Source organism: Macrotis lagotis, chromosome 1 (assembly GCF_037893015.1).
Source record: "Macrotis lagotis isolate mMagLag1 chromosome 1, bilby.v1.9.chrom.fasta, whole genome shotgun sequence".
NCBI classification, from domain to species: Eukaryota; Metazoa; Chordata; class Mammalia; order Peramelemorphia; family Peramelidae; genus Macrotis; species Macrotis lagotis.
This window is the reverse complement of record NC_133658.1, coordinates 103,675,290-103,693,481: the sequence shown is the minus strand read 5'-3', so window position 1 is coordinate 103,693,481 and position 18,192 is coordinate 103,675,290. Positions and strand designations below refer to the sequence as shown.

The 18,192-nt window shown below is 34.5% G+C and overlaps 1 protein-coding gene across 23 annotated transcripts in view; it reads left to right on the top strand.

Annotated features, from left to right (window-relative positions):
• Window positions 1–18,192, top strand: part of NRXN1 (neurexin 1) — a 1,421,526-nt gene that overhangs the window by 598,644 nt on the left and 804,690 nt on the right. For all 23 annotated transcript variants that reach the window (XM_074205787.1, XM_074205768.1, XM_074205895.1 and 20 more), the window contains one exon: window positions 13,956–14,394. In XM_074205787.1, coding sequence (XP_074061888.1) covers window positions 13,956–14,394 — 439 coding nt within the window. The remainder of the gene's footprint in view (window positions 1–13,955; window positions 14,395–18,192) is intronic.

Below are 18,192 nucleotides of genomic sequence, written 5' to 3'. Positions count from 1 at the left end.
TATAAAGACTGGGGACATTATTACACAATAGAAATTACCAAATAAAAGATCGAAGTTTCAGACTTTTCAATTTGACTTATGAAATGGTATTTGTCACTTGCATGAAGTCTGAGTTATCTTTTTTTCTCTATGATTCTGTATATTGTTGACCCAAAGCTACTGTCATGCACAGTTCAAAGGAAGATGAGTTCAGATAGACATAGATAGGAATGCTATCTCTCTAAGGGTACTTTGCTTCTCTGTTTCAAGTAATGCTGCTATCTGTGAACAACACATAGAGAAATCTCCTCAGAGATTGCATGTGACTCTGTTGAGAAAATTGCTTTTTCAGAATAAGAATAAGTGCATTATATTTTGTAAGTAAAATTTCATATTGAGTGTTGCTAAGCCATAAAATGTCCATGAAGGATAAAATATGCTCTCAATCCATATAATATAAGTGATAATGATTAGGAGGCAAATGGGTAAGAGATTGCAAATGATACATAGAATTTTTTTTTAATTTTGAAATTATTTTTAATTGAGTCATATCATGAGAAAATTTGGTCAAATATATATGTATACACACATGTATGAATATGCACATATGTATATAATGTATTATCAGGGAGTCAAATTTCTGGCAATGGTGAGTTTTTCTCTACTAAGGTAAAGACTCATCCTCATCCTAGCCTTTTTATATTTCTGATCATTCATGTAAATTGGGGATAAATCTGAAAATAATAATAATATAGTGCATTAAGGACAGATACTATTAATATCATATAAAAATGCATTTCTTCCTTTATCCCAGTGTTGTGATTCATCCTGGTTGTAGCAAAATAATGTAACCCATTACTCATTTTTTGGCAGGAAGAATCTTGAGAAGCAATGCAGTAAGGCAGGTAGCACTCTGATCTTGAAATCATGACCATTTGGATTCCAACCCTTGTCTCAGACACTTGCTAGCTGTGACTTTAGGCAAATGATTAAATCTTTCTGTGCAGTTGTTTCCTCACATCTAAAATGATGACATCTAAAGCCTCTTACAACTCTGACTGTGATCCTAAGGTCCTATTTTAGCTGAGCAATTAATAGACCACTGAAGAGTAAAGGTGAGACTAGAAGAAATTTCCAAATATCTTCACCAAAAAAAATATCAGTAGCAGTAATTAAGGGGAAAAATTGCTGAATTTAAATGAGGAAAATAATATCAAACATTTTAGTAAATTAGCACTTACAATCATAGATGTGTCATTGACTTTATAGCTCCATTTACAAAATATTCCATCAACAAACATTTATAAAGTGTTTACTGTGGACCAGGTATAAATGGAGGACCTACAAATGCAAAGACAAAAATAAATTGTCCCTACTATTTTTTTGCAAGACAATGGGGTTAAGTGACTTGCCCAAGGCCACACAGCTAGGTAATTATTAAGTGTCTGAGGTCAAATTTGAGCTCAGATCCTCCTGACTCCAGGGCTTGTGCTCTATCCACTGTGACACCTAGCTGCCCCAAAATTGTCCCTACTCTTAAGAATTTTGCATCCTATTGAGGTAACAACTTGGACAAATAAAAGTAATTGCAAAATAAACACAAATATATAAGAATACAGCATGGAGTCCACCAGAATTTGGAATGGAAGGTCAGAAAAGTTTTCATGTTGTTGACAGTTTTTGAGAAGGAGGAAATAAGGGCATTAAAAAGGTGAATGTGAGGAAGAGAGCTTTTCAGGCATAGGGAGATGGAGAATGTGTGTGACAAACAAGGTGAGGTTCAGTTTGACTAAGCCAGAGCTTATGGGAAGCAGAGTAATATATAATCAAGCTAAAAAATGTTAGGGGGATTGTTTTATAAGCCAAAGAGAGAAAGAGAGAGACAGAGAGAGAAAGAGACAGAAAGGAGAGACAGAGAGAGAGATGCTAGAGGTAAGATTTACATTTGGGAGGGAGGAAGGAACATCCTATGAAACACAGAATTTCAGCATAGTAACTTTTGCCTGACTACTGTGTAGACTGGAGAAAAATAAATCTCACATGCAAACTTCTTATGCATAAATAGTTTTAAAAATCATTTAAGTACCCTTAATTAGTGACTTTCTAGAATTTTAACATTTGCCTAAATATAAAAGCCTTTTGGTTTATTTCCGGGAGAAACATATTGTTACAGAAAATACCAGTTTCTTTGGATGACAGCCATGAATCTCACATTGAGACCATCCTTTTTCAAGGTGTCAGATGGTTGCTCAATTGTAAATCCAACTTGGGGACTGCTGTCACAGTCTAAGTGATGTCCCTTGTTGAACAGAGGACAGTATTTGGAATTAACATGATTAGATTCTGTGACTGGATTATTTTACGTTGCCTCTAAATCAACTCATTCAATGGTAGTTTATCAGCGGACACCATTTCAATTTCTTTCTGACAGAAAGCATTTCATGGGTGGCTCTGGAACTCCCAGGACCCATACTCTGTTATGTATATTTTATAGCTAAAGCACTTACCTACAGAGAACCTTTATATAATGCTTCAAGTCTTACTGTCAGCAATGGAATAAGCAATGACTTGCTGAATTTTCATGTTCCCCTGTTGTCCAGCCAAGCTCTTGGAAACAATTTCCAAATGCAATTATCTATCTCTAAGTTGATCCAATATCACTTAAGTAGGTAACATTTTCCCCAGTTAAAGATGTATGTTTCCTTTATTCTTAAATCTGTTCTTAAATGACCATAATTATCACCTTCTTTAAGATACTATTACACTGTGATTGGATATAAAGATTATAGAATAATAAATTTGAGTCATGAGGGAGGAAATGGGAAATAATAGAAATTGATATAGTTTATTTATTGAGAGCTCTGATGACACAGTTAATTCTGATTAATAAAGCATTTTCCTCCCAAAGATCTTAGGAGGTAGAGAGTTTAAGTAGTTTTTATTCCCAAGATTACTAGATGTGAAAGCTAAGTTTCAGATTAATACAGTGACTTGACTAGGATCTCGAATTATGCAATAATAATTCAATTTTAGCCAAAGTAGCCAAATTGATATTTTCTGTTTATAACATTCCATTTATTTAAACAAAACAAGACATCAAGGCCTCAAAGCCAGAAAGATCTGTCTCTTTCTCTCTGTCTCTGTCTCTGTCTCTGTCTCTGTTTCTCTCTCTCTCTCTGTCTCTCTCTCTCTCTGTCTCTCTCTCTCTCACTGTCTCTCTGTATCTCTGTATCTCTTTCACTGACTCTCTCTGTCTTTGTCTAGGCACAGACATATCCTTCTCTGTGACATTAGACAAATCACTTAAAGATTGCTACAGGAAACTCAAGATTATAAATTATAGAAAACATGGTAATCTATACTAACAGAGGGGATTTCCTTACCTGGGATTTCCCGATATTAATGAAATCAATAATGTTTCCTATATTCTTCTTCCCACATATTTTTTGCTCAAGCTACACTGACCTATTTGCTCTTCCTTATATATCCAGTCACCCAGTCACCACCCTAGTTCAAATCCTTATCAATTTACCTTGATTATTGAAATAGCCTCCTAATTGCCTTCTTTGTACTATTATATCTTTTACCCAGCTGGTAAACAGAGATGCCAAGAATCACAGGTCAAGAAATGACTTAAGAAATTTTAGGAACTCTTTGATGTCACTAAGGTTAAGCTTATTCTCTTCAATTTAACATATAAAAACCTGGACAGTTTGGCTAAAATCTCACTTTTTAGACCAGTTTCACAATTCCTCCCCCAACCCTCCCACTCCAAATAAGCATAACTTCTTTCAGGCTGATAGGGCTACTTGACTTTCTTTTATACAATATTCCATTTTCTCCCTCCATACTGAATTCTGGATCTATAATATACTCCTTCTTCCTCTTATATCACCTTTCTCCTCTCCAGATTCTAAGTGGTTCAAATTTTAGCACTCTCATCTCACTCTTAGTATTGCTTTATTTACCTTGCAAATGTCTATATTTGTTTCTCTTCAATAGAATGTAAGTTCCTTGAGGGTAGGGAGATTTTATTTTTGTCTTTATGTCCCTGATAATAATCACCATGCCTGGTACAACACTTGTGGTATTACAGTGAATTGAATTGTGTCAGAACTTAGAATTAAACCTCATACCCTCATATCTTGGCCCTAAGTCCTCTGCTCATTCACTGTCACATATTTCACAAACAGAACCACTCTTCATCAGCTTTTGCTGCATCAGAGACTGCTACTAAAGGTATAAATCATAAAAAATTCTCTCATTATCATCCATGACACAGGATGAAAGATTATAGACCTGGAATTTTTTTTAAAGCATCATTTGTTAGTTTTATTTAGCTCCTAAGGAAATTTAAGAAAGGGGTCCATAAAATAACCAATCACTTTACCTGTAAATAGGGAGAAAGAGACAATGGAGGGGAAAGGATGTAATTTAACTACTCATGCTTAAGAAAAAGGCTATTTTAAGTATAAACATGCCAAACTTTTTGGAAGAGGAGTTCTCCTTTACTATCCATTTATCTTCTGGCAGGATTACACTTTGCTTGAATGAGAGATCTTGCTAGTTATCTGAGGAAATTTCTTTGGAAATACAGGCAGATGTCTCTAGTCCTTCCAAAGGGCACAGGTTCTTTTTCTCCCATAGAGACATTTCTAACCAATGCTCCTTTCTCCATGGAAGGCTTAACCAAAGGCTGTTTGCCTGATAATAAATGAAATCTAAAAAAAAAGAAAACAGTAATCTGTAACTAGCTTTCTATTACCTAGGGCTTCTTAATCTTTTTTTTTTTTTCCTGCCACAGACCCTTTCAGTAATCTGGTAAACCCTAAAACGCTTTCTTATAATATAATTTACATCAAGCTTAAAGGTTTGCAAAGTACTTTAAAGGTATTATCTCATTTTATCTCCACAAAAATGCTGATGGGTAAGTGCTGTTATTATTCCCATATATTTTCCTTTCATTTGTGTTCTAGATATCCTAAAACTTGGGAACAGCTGAAGTTGCTTCATCTTTAGAGCAGAATTTCTGTTTTGGAGAGGTTTGAGAAGTTATGAGGATCAGAGAAAATGTTTAATTCTCCATCTTATTGGTCACATAACCTGAAAGTCATTTTATCCCCATTTAATAGTTGAAGAATTTAAAACAAACAGTGGTTAAATAATTTGCCAAGAGTCACACAGCTAAATGTCTAGTTGAATTTGAATTCAGCACTTCCTGACTCCAGGTCTAGCACTCTAACTGTTGCTTATTATTTTTCAATAAATTAAGGAGATGCTAAATTTCATTTAGAGCTTAGTGAAAACAAAGATGTATTTTTCCCATCCAAGGACCCTTGGAATCTTGGATTCCAGGCTAAGAATCATGGACACTAACCAGTATTTTCCAAGTCAAAATGTACTTTTATGTAATACAAGAGGAAAACTGTCCCATAATGGACTGTTTTACCAAGGACCAGGCAATGAAGATGAGAATTAAAACTAGGGAGATAAGATAACATAAGGAAGAAGAACTCTACTGTAATTTTGTTTCTGTTATCTCTACCAAATGGATTTATCTTTAGAGTGAAGAAGAAGTAATAAAAAGTTAAGTTAATGGAGAAGCAAAAGTTAGTAAAAGGATACTAGTAAAGACACTGTTCCTCTTAGTGAGATCAGTTATTATTCCCAGGAGAACTACATCCCAGGGTACTAAAAGGGATCTATTGAATATGATTGATGAACCATTCATTATTAATAGTCTCTGAAAAATCTTGAATCAAAGGAGAGATGACATAAGAATAAAGAAAGATAAAAGTTCCAATTTTCAAAAAAAAGAGGAAAGGGTGTGGCACAGTGGATAGAGCACTGGCTGTGGTGTCAGGAGTACCTGAGTTCAAATCTGACTTCAGACACTTAATAATTACCTAGCTGTGTGGCTTTGGGCAAGCCACTTAACCCCATTGCCTTGGAAAAAAACTAAAAAATTAAGAGGAGAATGGCATTAGAAGTTATAAGGCAATGAGCTTGACTTTGATTTCTGGAAAAATTCTTGAACATTTTTAGACATTTAGAATAGCATGTGTTGATCAGATCAGACTAATTTTTTTTCTTATTTTAGGAGCATTATTAGATTTGAATGTCATAAAAATGCAACCTAGATTTCAACAAAAACACTTGAAAAAGTCTCTCATGATAACTATATAGACAATGGATGAATAGCAGTAAGATTCAGAAATTATTAAATGACAAAATCAAAAGAGTAGTTAATGGGTTAATCAGACAAAAATCTCTACAGCTTTGATTCTAGCAATCTTTTTTTCACAATGAATATATGAATAAAAACAAATTTATTATGTGCTTACAGTGTTTCTATCATTGTGATAAGTGCTGGGGATATAAATACAAAAAAAGATGATCCTTGTTCAAGGATATTATTTTTTGAGAGGAGAAAATACAAATGATTTCCATTAAATTATGGAAATTCTTAGATTTTCACATAATGTTATACTGAGAATACCTAACACATTTCATGATATAGTCTGTGTACAAAAAAATCTCAATTTTAATTATGTTCTGTTGTTCACAGTCATAGCTATAACTGACTCTTCTTCACCCCATTTGGGTTTTCTTGGCAAGAATGCTAGAATGGCTTGTCATTTCCTTCTCCAGCTCATTTTAGATGAAGAACTAAGATAGTCAGAGATAAGTGATTTGTCCAGGGTCACACAACTAATAAGTGCCTGAGGCCAAATCTGAACTCAGGAAGATGAATATTTTTGACTCTTAAGTCTAGTGTTCTATCCAAGGTGCCACCTATTTGACAAAAATAAAGCAGATTTTGATCATTTTAGTAGCCATAAATGAAAAATCTTATAATTGTGTTTAACTTTACAAGTCCAAATTGGTATGGAGAGCTTAGGCTTACATTGACAAAAGAGTATTTAATTGTACAGATGACAAAAAAAGCATTTAATTGAAAACATGATGATTCAAAAACATGCTATATAATCAAGAAAGTAGATGACATTAAATTTTGGTCAGAAGATTCTTAATATCCAAGATAAAAGATAGTATTTAGAAAATTGAAGATCTAAAGAGTCCACAAGAAGAATGATTAGGATGGTGAAAGATTTTGAGACCCTTCCTTATGAATATTGGTTGAAAGAATTAGAGTTTTGGGGGGGGTAAAGTAGAAGAGTTAGTTATAAGATAAACATTGTCTTCATGATTTTGAAGATTTTTAAAAATGTCTAAATGATACAAATACTATAGGATATGTTGCAGTGGAGATTCTTGGTTAAGTATGACTTGTTAGTGTCTTCACTGATACTGTAATCCAGAATTTGTGCTTTTTTTATACAACTTTTCTATAACTCACTATATCTGAGTTTGAAAGCTAGTGATGATAAAAAAAACACTGCCACACTACTGAAAACTATAGTGGGAATAAAAATTTTATTTGAAACATTCTAACTATTATTAATCACAAGGATGTGTTGAGTGTATTTAGTATCTTTTTTTGGAAATCTCCTCATATCAAAGGAGTGTGATGTACTTTGAATTGTTCTCAAAAAGAAAAGAAGCCTGTGTTGCAATATCCAAATCTCATAGTAATGTGCATCACTTCATTTTAATTCAACAAGTTCCTTAATATCCTATGAAATGTTGGGGATACAAAGGTTAAAACTCAGTAGACTCTGCCTTCAAAGACCTTACATTCTGCTGTGTTGATACCATATGTACACACATAACAAAAGAGCAAAGTGATTTCAGAAGGGAATAATTCTTGAAGAAAGGTTAGTCATCAGGAGAGTCTTTTTTGGAGGAACCTTCCAAGAAACTAGAAAATATAAAAGATGGAAATGAAGAAAGTGCATTCCAGGAATGGGATTCAGTTAATGTAAAGTCTTAGAGAAAGGAGATAGGATGTCAGATTTGGGAAATAGCTAATAGATATGTTTGGTTGAAATATAATGCTTGTCCTTCATTTTTGAAGAAGACCATGACATTAGGGAGGTGATGCCATGAAAAGCACATGGATTGAATGTGAGTGATGTGGTACTGTACTAAGTCACCAACCTCACTTTCTCCTCCAGAGCCATCTGGATCCAGTGGCCAGATATAAATCAGTATGACTGGAGATGGTCCTGAATGTGAGGCAGTCTGGGTTAAGTGACTTGCCCAAAGTCACACTGCTAGTAAGACTCAAGTGTTTGAGACTGGATTCAAACTCCTATCCTTCTGATTCCAAGACCAGTACTCTATCCATTGTATCACCTACCTAGATGTCCAGTTTAAATATAGAGTAAAATGAAATGGCAGGAAAGTAGAAGAGAATCAGATTGTGAAGGGGGTCGGGTAACACAATCAATTTCTTCAATACCATAATTCAATGTTAATAAGGTGATACAAAAAGAAAGAGATATAACTGACTCTTTGGGACTGAAGAAGTCATCTTTTTGCATTAAGACCCTCAGTACTTCAAATGGAAGAAGTAAAAAGGATGTCTGCTTCTATTGAATCTTTGTTCTACCATTTCCATGTTATTTTAACTGAACCATGATCAGTTCACTTTAAATTTCAGCCTTACTTTGGAAAAGTCAGATAATTATGAAATCTGGGTCAGAGGCAGTAGTAGTATAAATTTGAGAGCTATCAGCATACTAATGACAGCCTAAGCCTAAATTGGCTTCCTGTCTCCTTGAATTTCTTCAGATAGAATACAAAATGAGAGACAAAATAAGAGGAATTATGGTGCTCAACTACGACAGCCTTCTAGGAAAATGTCTGTCCTCTGATAACTTAGTTCAGTCCCTCCTGCTTGTCACTATAGGAGTGAATTAGATAAATGTCAAGGAAACTTTCAAGTGAGAAAATTTTCAAGATACTGACAGTCCCCCATTTTAGCAATGAGTTGTCTCCAATGTTCATTGTCAACTTGGTAGTTCAGAAATTACAATGCATGTCTATGTCTCTTGGGAAAGAAAGTTGTAAGAGGGAAATCAGTTTCTAAACTAGACCACAAGAGTCTACTTCACACACATAGTGAACCATTAATATCATAAAACTAGCCTAAATTCTAGGTCCTTGAAACTATGACCCATGCCACAGCTCCCAGTAGCAGAAGTAGTTTCCTGATCTGCACCCCAGGGAACACCAAGCACAACTGGAAGATGAGCAGAGAGACCTCTGCCAGAACAAGTGCAAAACCCAGACCGTCAGTGCAGTCACAGCACTCAGTCTGTCTGACCACAGCAGCCCAGATCCAGAAAATGGAAGCAAGCCCATGGAGTTACCCAGCAGGAGCCTCCAAGCAGCTCCACCCTGAGTGCTCAGCCCAAAGAAAGTAAGGGATTGGAGGGAGACTGCCGAGGTCTGCCCTCTGTCCCTGGAACAGGACTCTGGGGCTCTGACCACATTCAGACCCTGGTCACAATCTAGGACCCCCTATAGAGCAGGTACTCCCCCCTGCCCTCACACAGCCCCATGGCAGAGGGGGTGAGCTTGTAATTATTCACAGACCAGGAGAGCAGTCAGAGCTTCACACATTGAGATCCTTGTGGGAGTGTCTCAATAATACTCAAAAGCTCAGGAAGCACCCCCCCCAAAAAAACCAGGTACAGGCTGGGAAAATGAGTAAACAGAATAAAAAAAAGAACCTGACCATAGACAATTACTGTGGTCCCTTGAAGAACCAAAATACTTAATCTGAAGATGAGAAAGTCAAAGCTTCTGCATCTAAAGACTCCAAGTAATATAGAAGTTGGGCTCAGGCTATTGCAGAGCTCAAAAAAAGACTTTGAAAATCAAATCAAGTAAGGGAGATAAAAGAAAAACTGGGAAAAGAAATAAGAGAGATATACAGGAAAAACATGAAAACAAAGTCCAACAGTTTAGTTGAGCAGATCCAAAAAAAATGTTGAAATGACCAGAGCTGAACAGAAAGTTGGACCTCCAAGTACAGGATTCAGGTGATGCATAGAGAGAGGAGGAAAAGGGCAAATTATGAGGAACTTAATGATGATGAATTGCTTGTATTCCTGCATGAAAAGATGATACTGATAATACTCATGAATCTTCCCATTTGATAGAGCAGGTAGAAGGAAGTTTTATAGATGAAGTACAAGACAGAGATGAATTTGAAAATATACTATAAGATAAAAATGGAGTCACTGGGGGAAAGGGAAATATGTACTGGGAGTAAGAGAAAGGAGAGGTAGAATAGGCTAAGATATTTCATATAAAAGATATTTCATGTAGCTTTTTCAATGGTATGGAAGGGGTGGAGGCGATGGACATGAGTGAGCCTTCATTCTCATTGGAAATGGCTCAGAGAGGAAACAGCATATACATTTAATAGAGCATATACATCTAAAAGACAAAGGTGAGAAGAGGGATGGGGGAAGGGAGGGGAGATGTGGGTGGATAGAGGAGAGGGTAGCTCACAGGAGAGGATAGTCAGATTTTCTTTTTCACTTTTTGCAATGTTCTGGGATTGGGCCAGGACCATGGGGCTGGGTGGTTGCTTTGTCTCTGGGGTGGGTTGTGCACTTGGGGCCTCTTGACCCCAGGGTCAGTGCTCTGTCTGCTATGCCACTGGGTTTCCCCACAGCACGTTTTTGAAGAGGGACAGAGTGAAAGGAGAAAGAAAATATAATAGATGCTGGGGGCGGGGAGGAATGGATGGAGGAAATTACAATCAGCAACAGCAACTGTGGAAAAATATGGAAGTAACTACCATGGTGGACTTATGATAAAGAATATGATCCACCTAAGACAGAGTTGATGGTATCAGAACACAGACTGGAACAAATTTTTTTCTCTTTCTTTTACTTTATTTCTCATGAGGTTTTATATTTTTGTGGGAGAGGGGGTATTATGATTACTCTTGAACAAGAATATTTTAGTAATGTGCAAAAAATAATTAAAAATATAAAGGACTGGCCTTTGGTAAAATTTAGAAATAGGAAAAAGGTTTTTTTCCCCTTTGGTACCTTCCTTTTAGTACTTTTTATAAATCACCAAGTTTATATGTAGTCATGACTTAGATGCCCACTATATTTTCTTTGCACCCTCTAAAAGTCAACTCAGTTCGCCCACCCAAAGTGTTTTTCTCTCCAACCTCCCAACAAAATTCCTATTTTCTTAATGTAGCTGATTTCAGTTGTCTTAGTAGATTCTAGAAGGTATTTTCCTGCTATGTTTTATTGCAGATTTCTTGGATGAGGGTGGGGGGTTCAGGCCATGGCAAAAGAATATCATCATTTATATAGATAGAGTTATTTTTAAATGAGAAACATCAGCTATATTTCCTAAAAGCCCTAAGGACAATTCCATATATTCATTTCTATGAAAAGATCATGTAACTCGAAGCAGTGAATATTATTTGGGTTAAAAATACTCCAGCAATCTGTCTTTTCATCCATGCAAATTTACCCTTTACAATATAGATCTCTGAAGCACTCTAAGTATATGCTCTTTGAGAGATCATCTGACGAAAAAAGTATCATTTTGTAGCCAAGAGGGCTTGTAAATAAAAGCCCTCCCAAATTAAGTGGGTTGGTCCTGGGATTACAGGAATGCAATTCACTAAACAGACCATAATCAAAGTATCTCTATTTTGATAGGAATTGCCATTTGACAGTATTCTGGTTTTAATCACTATAAATTAATTAATTAATATTTATTAAGCATTTACTATGACCGACACTGTGCTAAGTACTAAGAATCCAAAGAAAAATGAAGATATAGATATAGATATAGATATAGATATAGATATAGATATAGATATAGATATAGATATAGATATAGATATAGATATAGATATAGATATATATTCTGAATTCAAGAACTTAGATTCAAATAGTTGAGACCATATGTACATAAAAGGTATGTTTAAGATACATACAGAGTAGATGGAAGGTAACTTTCAAGGAAAAGGCACTAGTAATCCATAAAAGGCCTCTTGCAGAAGGTACCATTTGAATACAGTGCTAAAGGACGTCATCAATTTTAAGAAATAGAAGTTAGGAGGAAGAGTATACTAGAAATTTGGAATAGACAAAGGAGGTGAGAAATAGACTTTCAGGTAGTAGGAATAGTAAGTAGTTTAATATGCCTGAATGATGGAGTATGTGGAATAGTTATGTGTAAGAAGACTGGAAAGATAAGCAACCACAAGCTTTTGTAAAACTTTGAATACCAGAGGAGTTTGTATTTTCTCCTAGAAGTAATGGGAAGTCAGTGAAATTTACTGTGAAGGGCTCCATGCTATAACTTGAACTTCAGGAAAATTACTTTGGCAGCTATGTGAAGAATGAGTGAGAGTGATAGTTATAAACCTTGGTCTTTGTCATAGTGAGGCAGCAAGAGTACCTTCTTGGAAGTAATCTGAAATCCTCTAGAGAAATTTGATCTAAAGGTAGTTTTAAAGTTAGTCTTCTTTATCTTTTGAATTTCCCAGTGAAGTCTTCTGAGAAATACCATAAGTAGAATTTTTTTTTGTTATTTAAGATTTCTTTTCTCTTGAAAGGAAATTTACCTAAATGAAATCCCTCACACCAGGCTTATGATATTATTTTTTTTCTCTAGAAACTGTTAGGAGTATATGGTTTATTGAAGGATATGATTCATATAATGATCTTCAGTGATGAGACTAGGAAGGTTTCTTTTATGAGACAATCAGAAATATTGGTTGCAAATTGAAGTCCTGTCAGGTCTTTACTAGAAGTGAAAAATTATTTGATTTATAGTCAAGGGCTGCATTCAAATTCCTGTTCTTCCATTTATTACTGGTTTGACATCGAGCAAATTACTTCCCCTCCCTTCTCTGATACCAAATTTTTTCATTTTCAAAATTATCGAATGCTGACTAAATGACCTCAAAAGTTCCTTAGCAAAAAAAGACTTCCTTACAGCTATTTTGAGAAATCTGAGGAAGAAGGTTGATCTCTATTTTGCCTAATAATGTTTTTGCTTAATTATAATTGGAGTCTGAGAACAGCTTTGCATAGGACAATAGATAGGCATTGTTTTATTTGGAGTGTAAGTCATGAAAACACAGGATGCCATCATCCTGAAATGTACCACCCTTAGTGATGATAAGCTGAGATTTAGTGATTTGAAAAACTAGCAGTACAGAGCAGATTTTGTCTGATATTTGTGTAAATTGAATATGATGTGGAACACCTGCGACACAGGTTGATTGGATTTACAGGGAGCTTTCATTGATTTATCTAACACTATTCAAGCAGATATTAATGCAAAAAAATTCCACCTAGTGTTTTGCATCATTGATATAATGTTACAATGTTTCTCAGAAAATCCAAGCTATTTGCTATTTCAATATTACTTTTCCAATGTGATTTTGTTACAAATCTAACATCCTCATTGTACTTAGTAAAGCACTAGCTTTTTAAGGGAATGATTTTTGGGAGTATCTGACCTTAATATTTTTGGGACCAAAATTGTATAAGTTAAACACTTGTAAGTGAAGAAAAATCTTGAGAAGGAGTGGTTAAGGGAATAGAAAATTATAATAAAATCTGCAGAATGGAATATAAAAAGAAGGGTTTTGAACAATAAAGGCTGTAATACCAATTTAAAAACAATAGCATAGACTATAAGCAGATTTGTTCAAATTGTTTAAATGAACTCCAGGGGCGTGTGTGTGTGTTTATGTGTGTTAGATTGTGTGCATGCATGCTATTAGCATTAAGTTAAGTGGATACAGTTAGTATTGAATGGATTGAGACAGTAATTTTATTCAAATATCATGAATCTATACCATGAAGCTATATCAAATACATTCAGAATATTTCTAACTCCAGATCCAGAAGGATCTAGAATTTCACCAATAGAGAGGTTGATTCTTATCCCTGTAAACTAACTAACCCTCAGGAAGGGTTAACTGTAAAAAAAAACATTTCACTCATCTAATGAATGTCAAATGGTATGACTGAAAACTCTTTCTTATGCCTATCCTTTACTTACAGGTTGTATATAAAAATAATGACGTTAGGCTGGAATTATCTCGGCTTGCCAAACAAGGAGATCCTAAAATGAAGATACATGGAGTAGTGGCATTTAAATGTGAGAATGTTGCAACATTGGACCCAATCACCTTTGAAACACCAGAGTCTTTCATCTCCCTTCCAAAGTGGAATGCCAAGAAAACAGGCTCCATATCATTTGACTTCCGTACCACAGAACCTAATGGACTTATTCTCTTTAGCCATGGCAAGCCAAGACACCAAAAAGATGCCAAAAACCCCCAAATGGTAAAGGTTGACTTCTTTGCTATTGAAATGCTGGATGGTCATCTCTACCTCTTGTTGGATATGGGATCAGGTACTATCAAAATTAAAGCTTTGCAAAAGAAGGTGAATGATGGAGAATGGTATCACGTGGACTTTCAGAGGGATGGACGGTCAGGTAATTTTCTCGGTTTTTTCATATTTGTTGTATTTCCTTTTTACTATGAATTAAAACAAGGTGGTACTGAGGATTCCCTTCATAATTTTAAGTTTAAAAAAATTCATCAATATTAGATGATAATATGATTGAAAGGATCAAGAGTTTTTCTTTGAGTACCAAATTTTGGGTACCAAACCCAAAGTGTACATTTTTCTAAAACTCTCTTATACTGAACATTCCTGTAGAATAATCAAGCACTAAATCTTATAAGCACATTTATCTCAAACTTTTTTGAAAAACTGAGAGTCTCTTAGTTGCTGATTATTACTTACATTATTGAATTTTTGAAAAGCTGAAATAGCATCTTACAAAGAAGATAAAAATAAAATTGCCCAGAGATTGTCACCTCTATGATATTGCAAACCATTTTGACCAAGGTTGGCTTTAGGCATAATTGATTGAATAGCAACTCTATCACATGATTTATAAGGTCCTAAAAAGGTGTTGAAGTACTCCCTGATGTGTGGGCCTATGCTGTTTTCATTTAATTTGATAATTGTAGACTTACTAAACCAATTAAATGAGAAAATGACTTCCCTCCCCCAACCAAAAAAAGTGTTTTAAGATTTGATACCATTATCAAGAAAGATCCAATTAACGAGACAATTGTCATATCTCCATTTTGTGCTTTATGGACTCAAAAAAAATGAGTCACATTGTCCTAGACTATGTTTTGTTTTTGTTGTGTTTTTTTAATGAACCAAATTTTTCACAATAGCCTTATCTCCTCTTTTAATAGGCATTCCATCAATCAACTAGAATCTATTAAGTACCAAGTAAAAGCCAATGCTAATCTCTGGAGATACAAATATAAAAGTGAAACAAGTCCTGCTATATAGGACTTTACATTGTCCTAGTGTGAATATACTATGTGCTTGAATTTAAACTAATAAATAGATGGAACAGGTAATACCTGTTGGATAAGGTAGCATGTGGGTTTTTTGAAGGTAACTGGGGCTTTCAAGAGAGAAAAAATCAGGGTGGAAGACAACATTGAGAAGATACCTAAATGGTGTACCAACTGTATATTAATTCAATTGGCTTTCATTGTATAGAAATGGCTGACATCTTGGAAATATCTCTCCCACATAACTTTGAAGGTTTCTGAAATTTCACAGAGATTTAGTTTTTTAGGTTCCTTTTCCTATGGTTCATTTTTTAAAATTAAATGTTCCTAGGAGGAGCAATTAATTGAACTCATTCACAGTAAGGTGTTAATGACTTTGGATTTTAGAACTCTAAATCCACTTTCTTCCTAAAAGTTATTACAAACCACTGGTTAGCAAAAGGATAGAAAATCAAGTTTCAGAAGGTGGAGAAAAAAATTGTAAAGACAAAGAAGCAATGAGACTGAATTCCAACATTTCTTTCTTTCTTTCTTTCTTTCTTTCTTTCTTTCTTCTTAGAGCCCATCTTCACTATTCCACTATGAATGCTCTCAGCCATATCTGGAAAATTGCCCTCACCAAATAAAAATCTGAATGGTATCCAACTGGCCCCAAAATGAGTTTTTGCAAATAAGGTCACAGGTCAAACTATGAGCACTAGAACCACTGAGTTTTAAAATATGCAACTTTAGAAATATTAATCAATAGCTCTTAGTTGAAATATTATGTTCAGTTTAGTGGCATGGTAAATCTTTCAGCAATAATGTGAAAAATACTTGCCTAGTTCTTATAAAAATTAGAAACAAAAGGTAGTTTTTGCTCCATATATATCAAATAAAATCTCGATTATTCATAATAACACCCTAATTCCTTTTTATATCAATGGTATTTTGATGGGAATAAATGACTTGCCCTAATGGTTCTTTCCACAAAATCTCCCAAAACAGAATTGCCTCCTTGATTTACATTCACTTTGAGGACATATTATTTTGCAACACACTAGTTCTCAACAGTCCGCCCTCTCTTAAATTTCTCAAATTTTCTCGTGATTTTAGGGCTCATTATTCTTTGTAATCTTTGCTTTCATTTGAATCAAATATTCAACCCTACCCTTACTACATGAATTAAATCACCTTATAAGGGATGATTCAATTGAAATAATGGTTTCTTGTTCTGTTTTATTCATTGTCTTAAATACCTTATGGAGGGAAATTTTAGAGATGGGAGCTAAATAGCATTTTAGCAGATATATAAATTAGTACCCACATTCTAAAACATTACCTAAGGCATTGATAAATTAAAGAACTTTCCCAGGTCAGATACCTAGTGAATATCAGGGTTAAAATATTAACCCACATCTTCCTGATTCTAAATACAGTACTTTTGTTTTATAAAAATGGCTTTTATAAAAAATTCTGAATATATGCTTCAAGAAAGGGCATTTATATGTACACAACAGAACATAAAAGATTTTGTATAAAATTAAACCTAAATTTTTTCTTTTTTATTAAGTAAAACAATCTAGGCAACTGAATAACACAGATGATAGAGTACCAGGTCTTAAGTCAGGATGACTAATTTTCCTAACTTCATATCTGTCCTCAGACACTTACTATGTGACCTGGGCATGTCATTTAAACCTATTTCCCTCAGTTTCATCATCTATAAAATGAATTGGAGAAGGAAATAGAAAACTACTCCAATAACTTGTCCAAGAAAATCTCAAATAGGGTTATAAAGAGTCAGACACAAGTGAAACAACTTTACAATACCTTCTATACAATATTTTCAATATTCTACTGCTTATTGATATGTTATTTTGAGAGAATAGCATTGTCTTCGGTGCATTTTCAAAATGTTTGCTTATCTGGATATAGGCTTAGTCATTGTACTGATTAGAGTTAAATCTTTCAAAGTTATTTTTTCTTTACCATGATACTATACATGAAAAAAGTTTCCTCCTAGTTCTGCTCATTTCATTCTGCATTAGTTCATACTGTACAGATTTCTAAGAAATCATCTTTATTGTTGTTTCTTATGTTTTTTTAATCATATGCACACTTTTTCATCATTCTCCCACTCTACAAGAAGTCATTTGAGGAAAACCTTTAAACTCTAGATTTTTAAAATTTAATTTCTTCCTCCTTTTAATCTCTGCTTCAGGATATCAAATTTTACTTTGCTTATAGCTATGCCTTTCCTATATTATTCTCCTGATTAAGTCTCCCATTTCTCCTTGTTTTCCTATTGATTTTGATGTTTCCTTACTAAACTGTGTGCATGTATGAACAGTTTTGCCTGTTTCATTTAAGAATGAGATTTAAAGGGAGCATCTAGGTGGTGCAGTGGATAGAGCACCATCCCTGGAGTCAGGAAGACCTGGGTTCAAATCTGACCTCAGACACTTAATAATTGCCTAGCTGAGTTACTTGGGCAAGTCACTTAAATCCTTTTCCTTAAATAAAAAAAATTTTAAAAAGAATGAGACTCAACTGATGCCCTCTTTTCTCACCTATTCTTCCATTTTGGTATACACTTTTTATACACCTCAATTATGGCAGATAATATAGTTCTATCCAAGTGCTCAAATAAAATTACTTTTCTAGGTTTTCTGAACTTTGGACTTTGTATTTCAAAATTCGACTTTTTTTTTTTTCATCAGAAAGTACTCTATTTCATTAAAGGATTATCCCTCTTTTTCCCTCACTCCCAGCAGGATTAGACTCATTTTTTCAATTGAAGTTATGCTTCAAGTTATATGGAAGCACTTTTTTTTTGACATTTTGACTTCTCTAGAAGTAATAATATCAAATCACTACCCTAAAATTCTTTCTAGACTTTTCTACTCAGGAGAGTGGGAAGAGCTAAA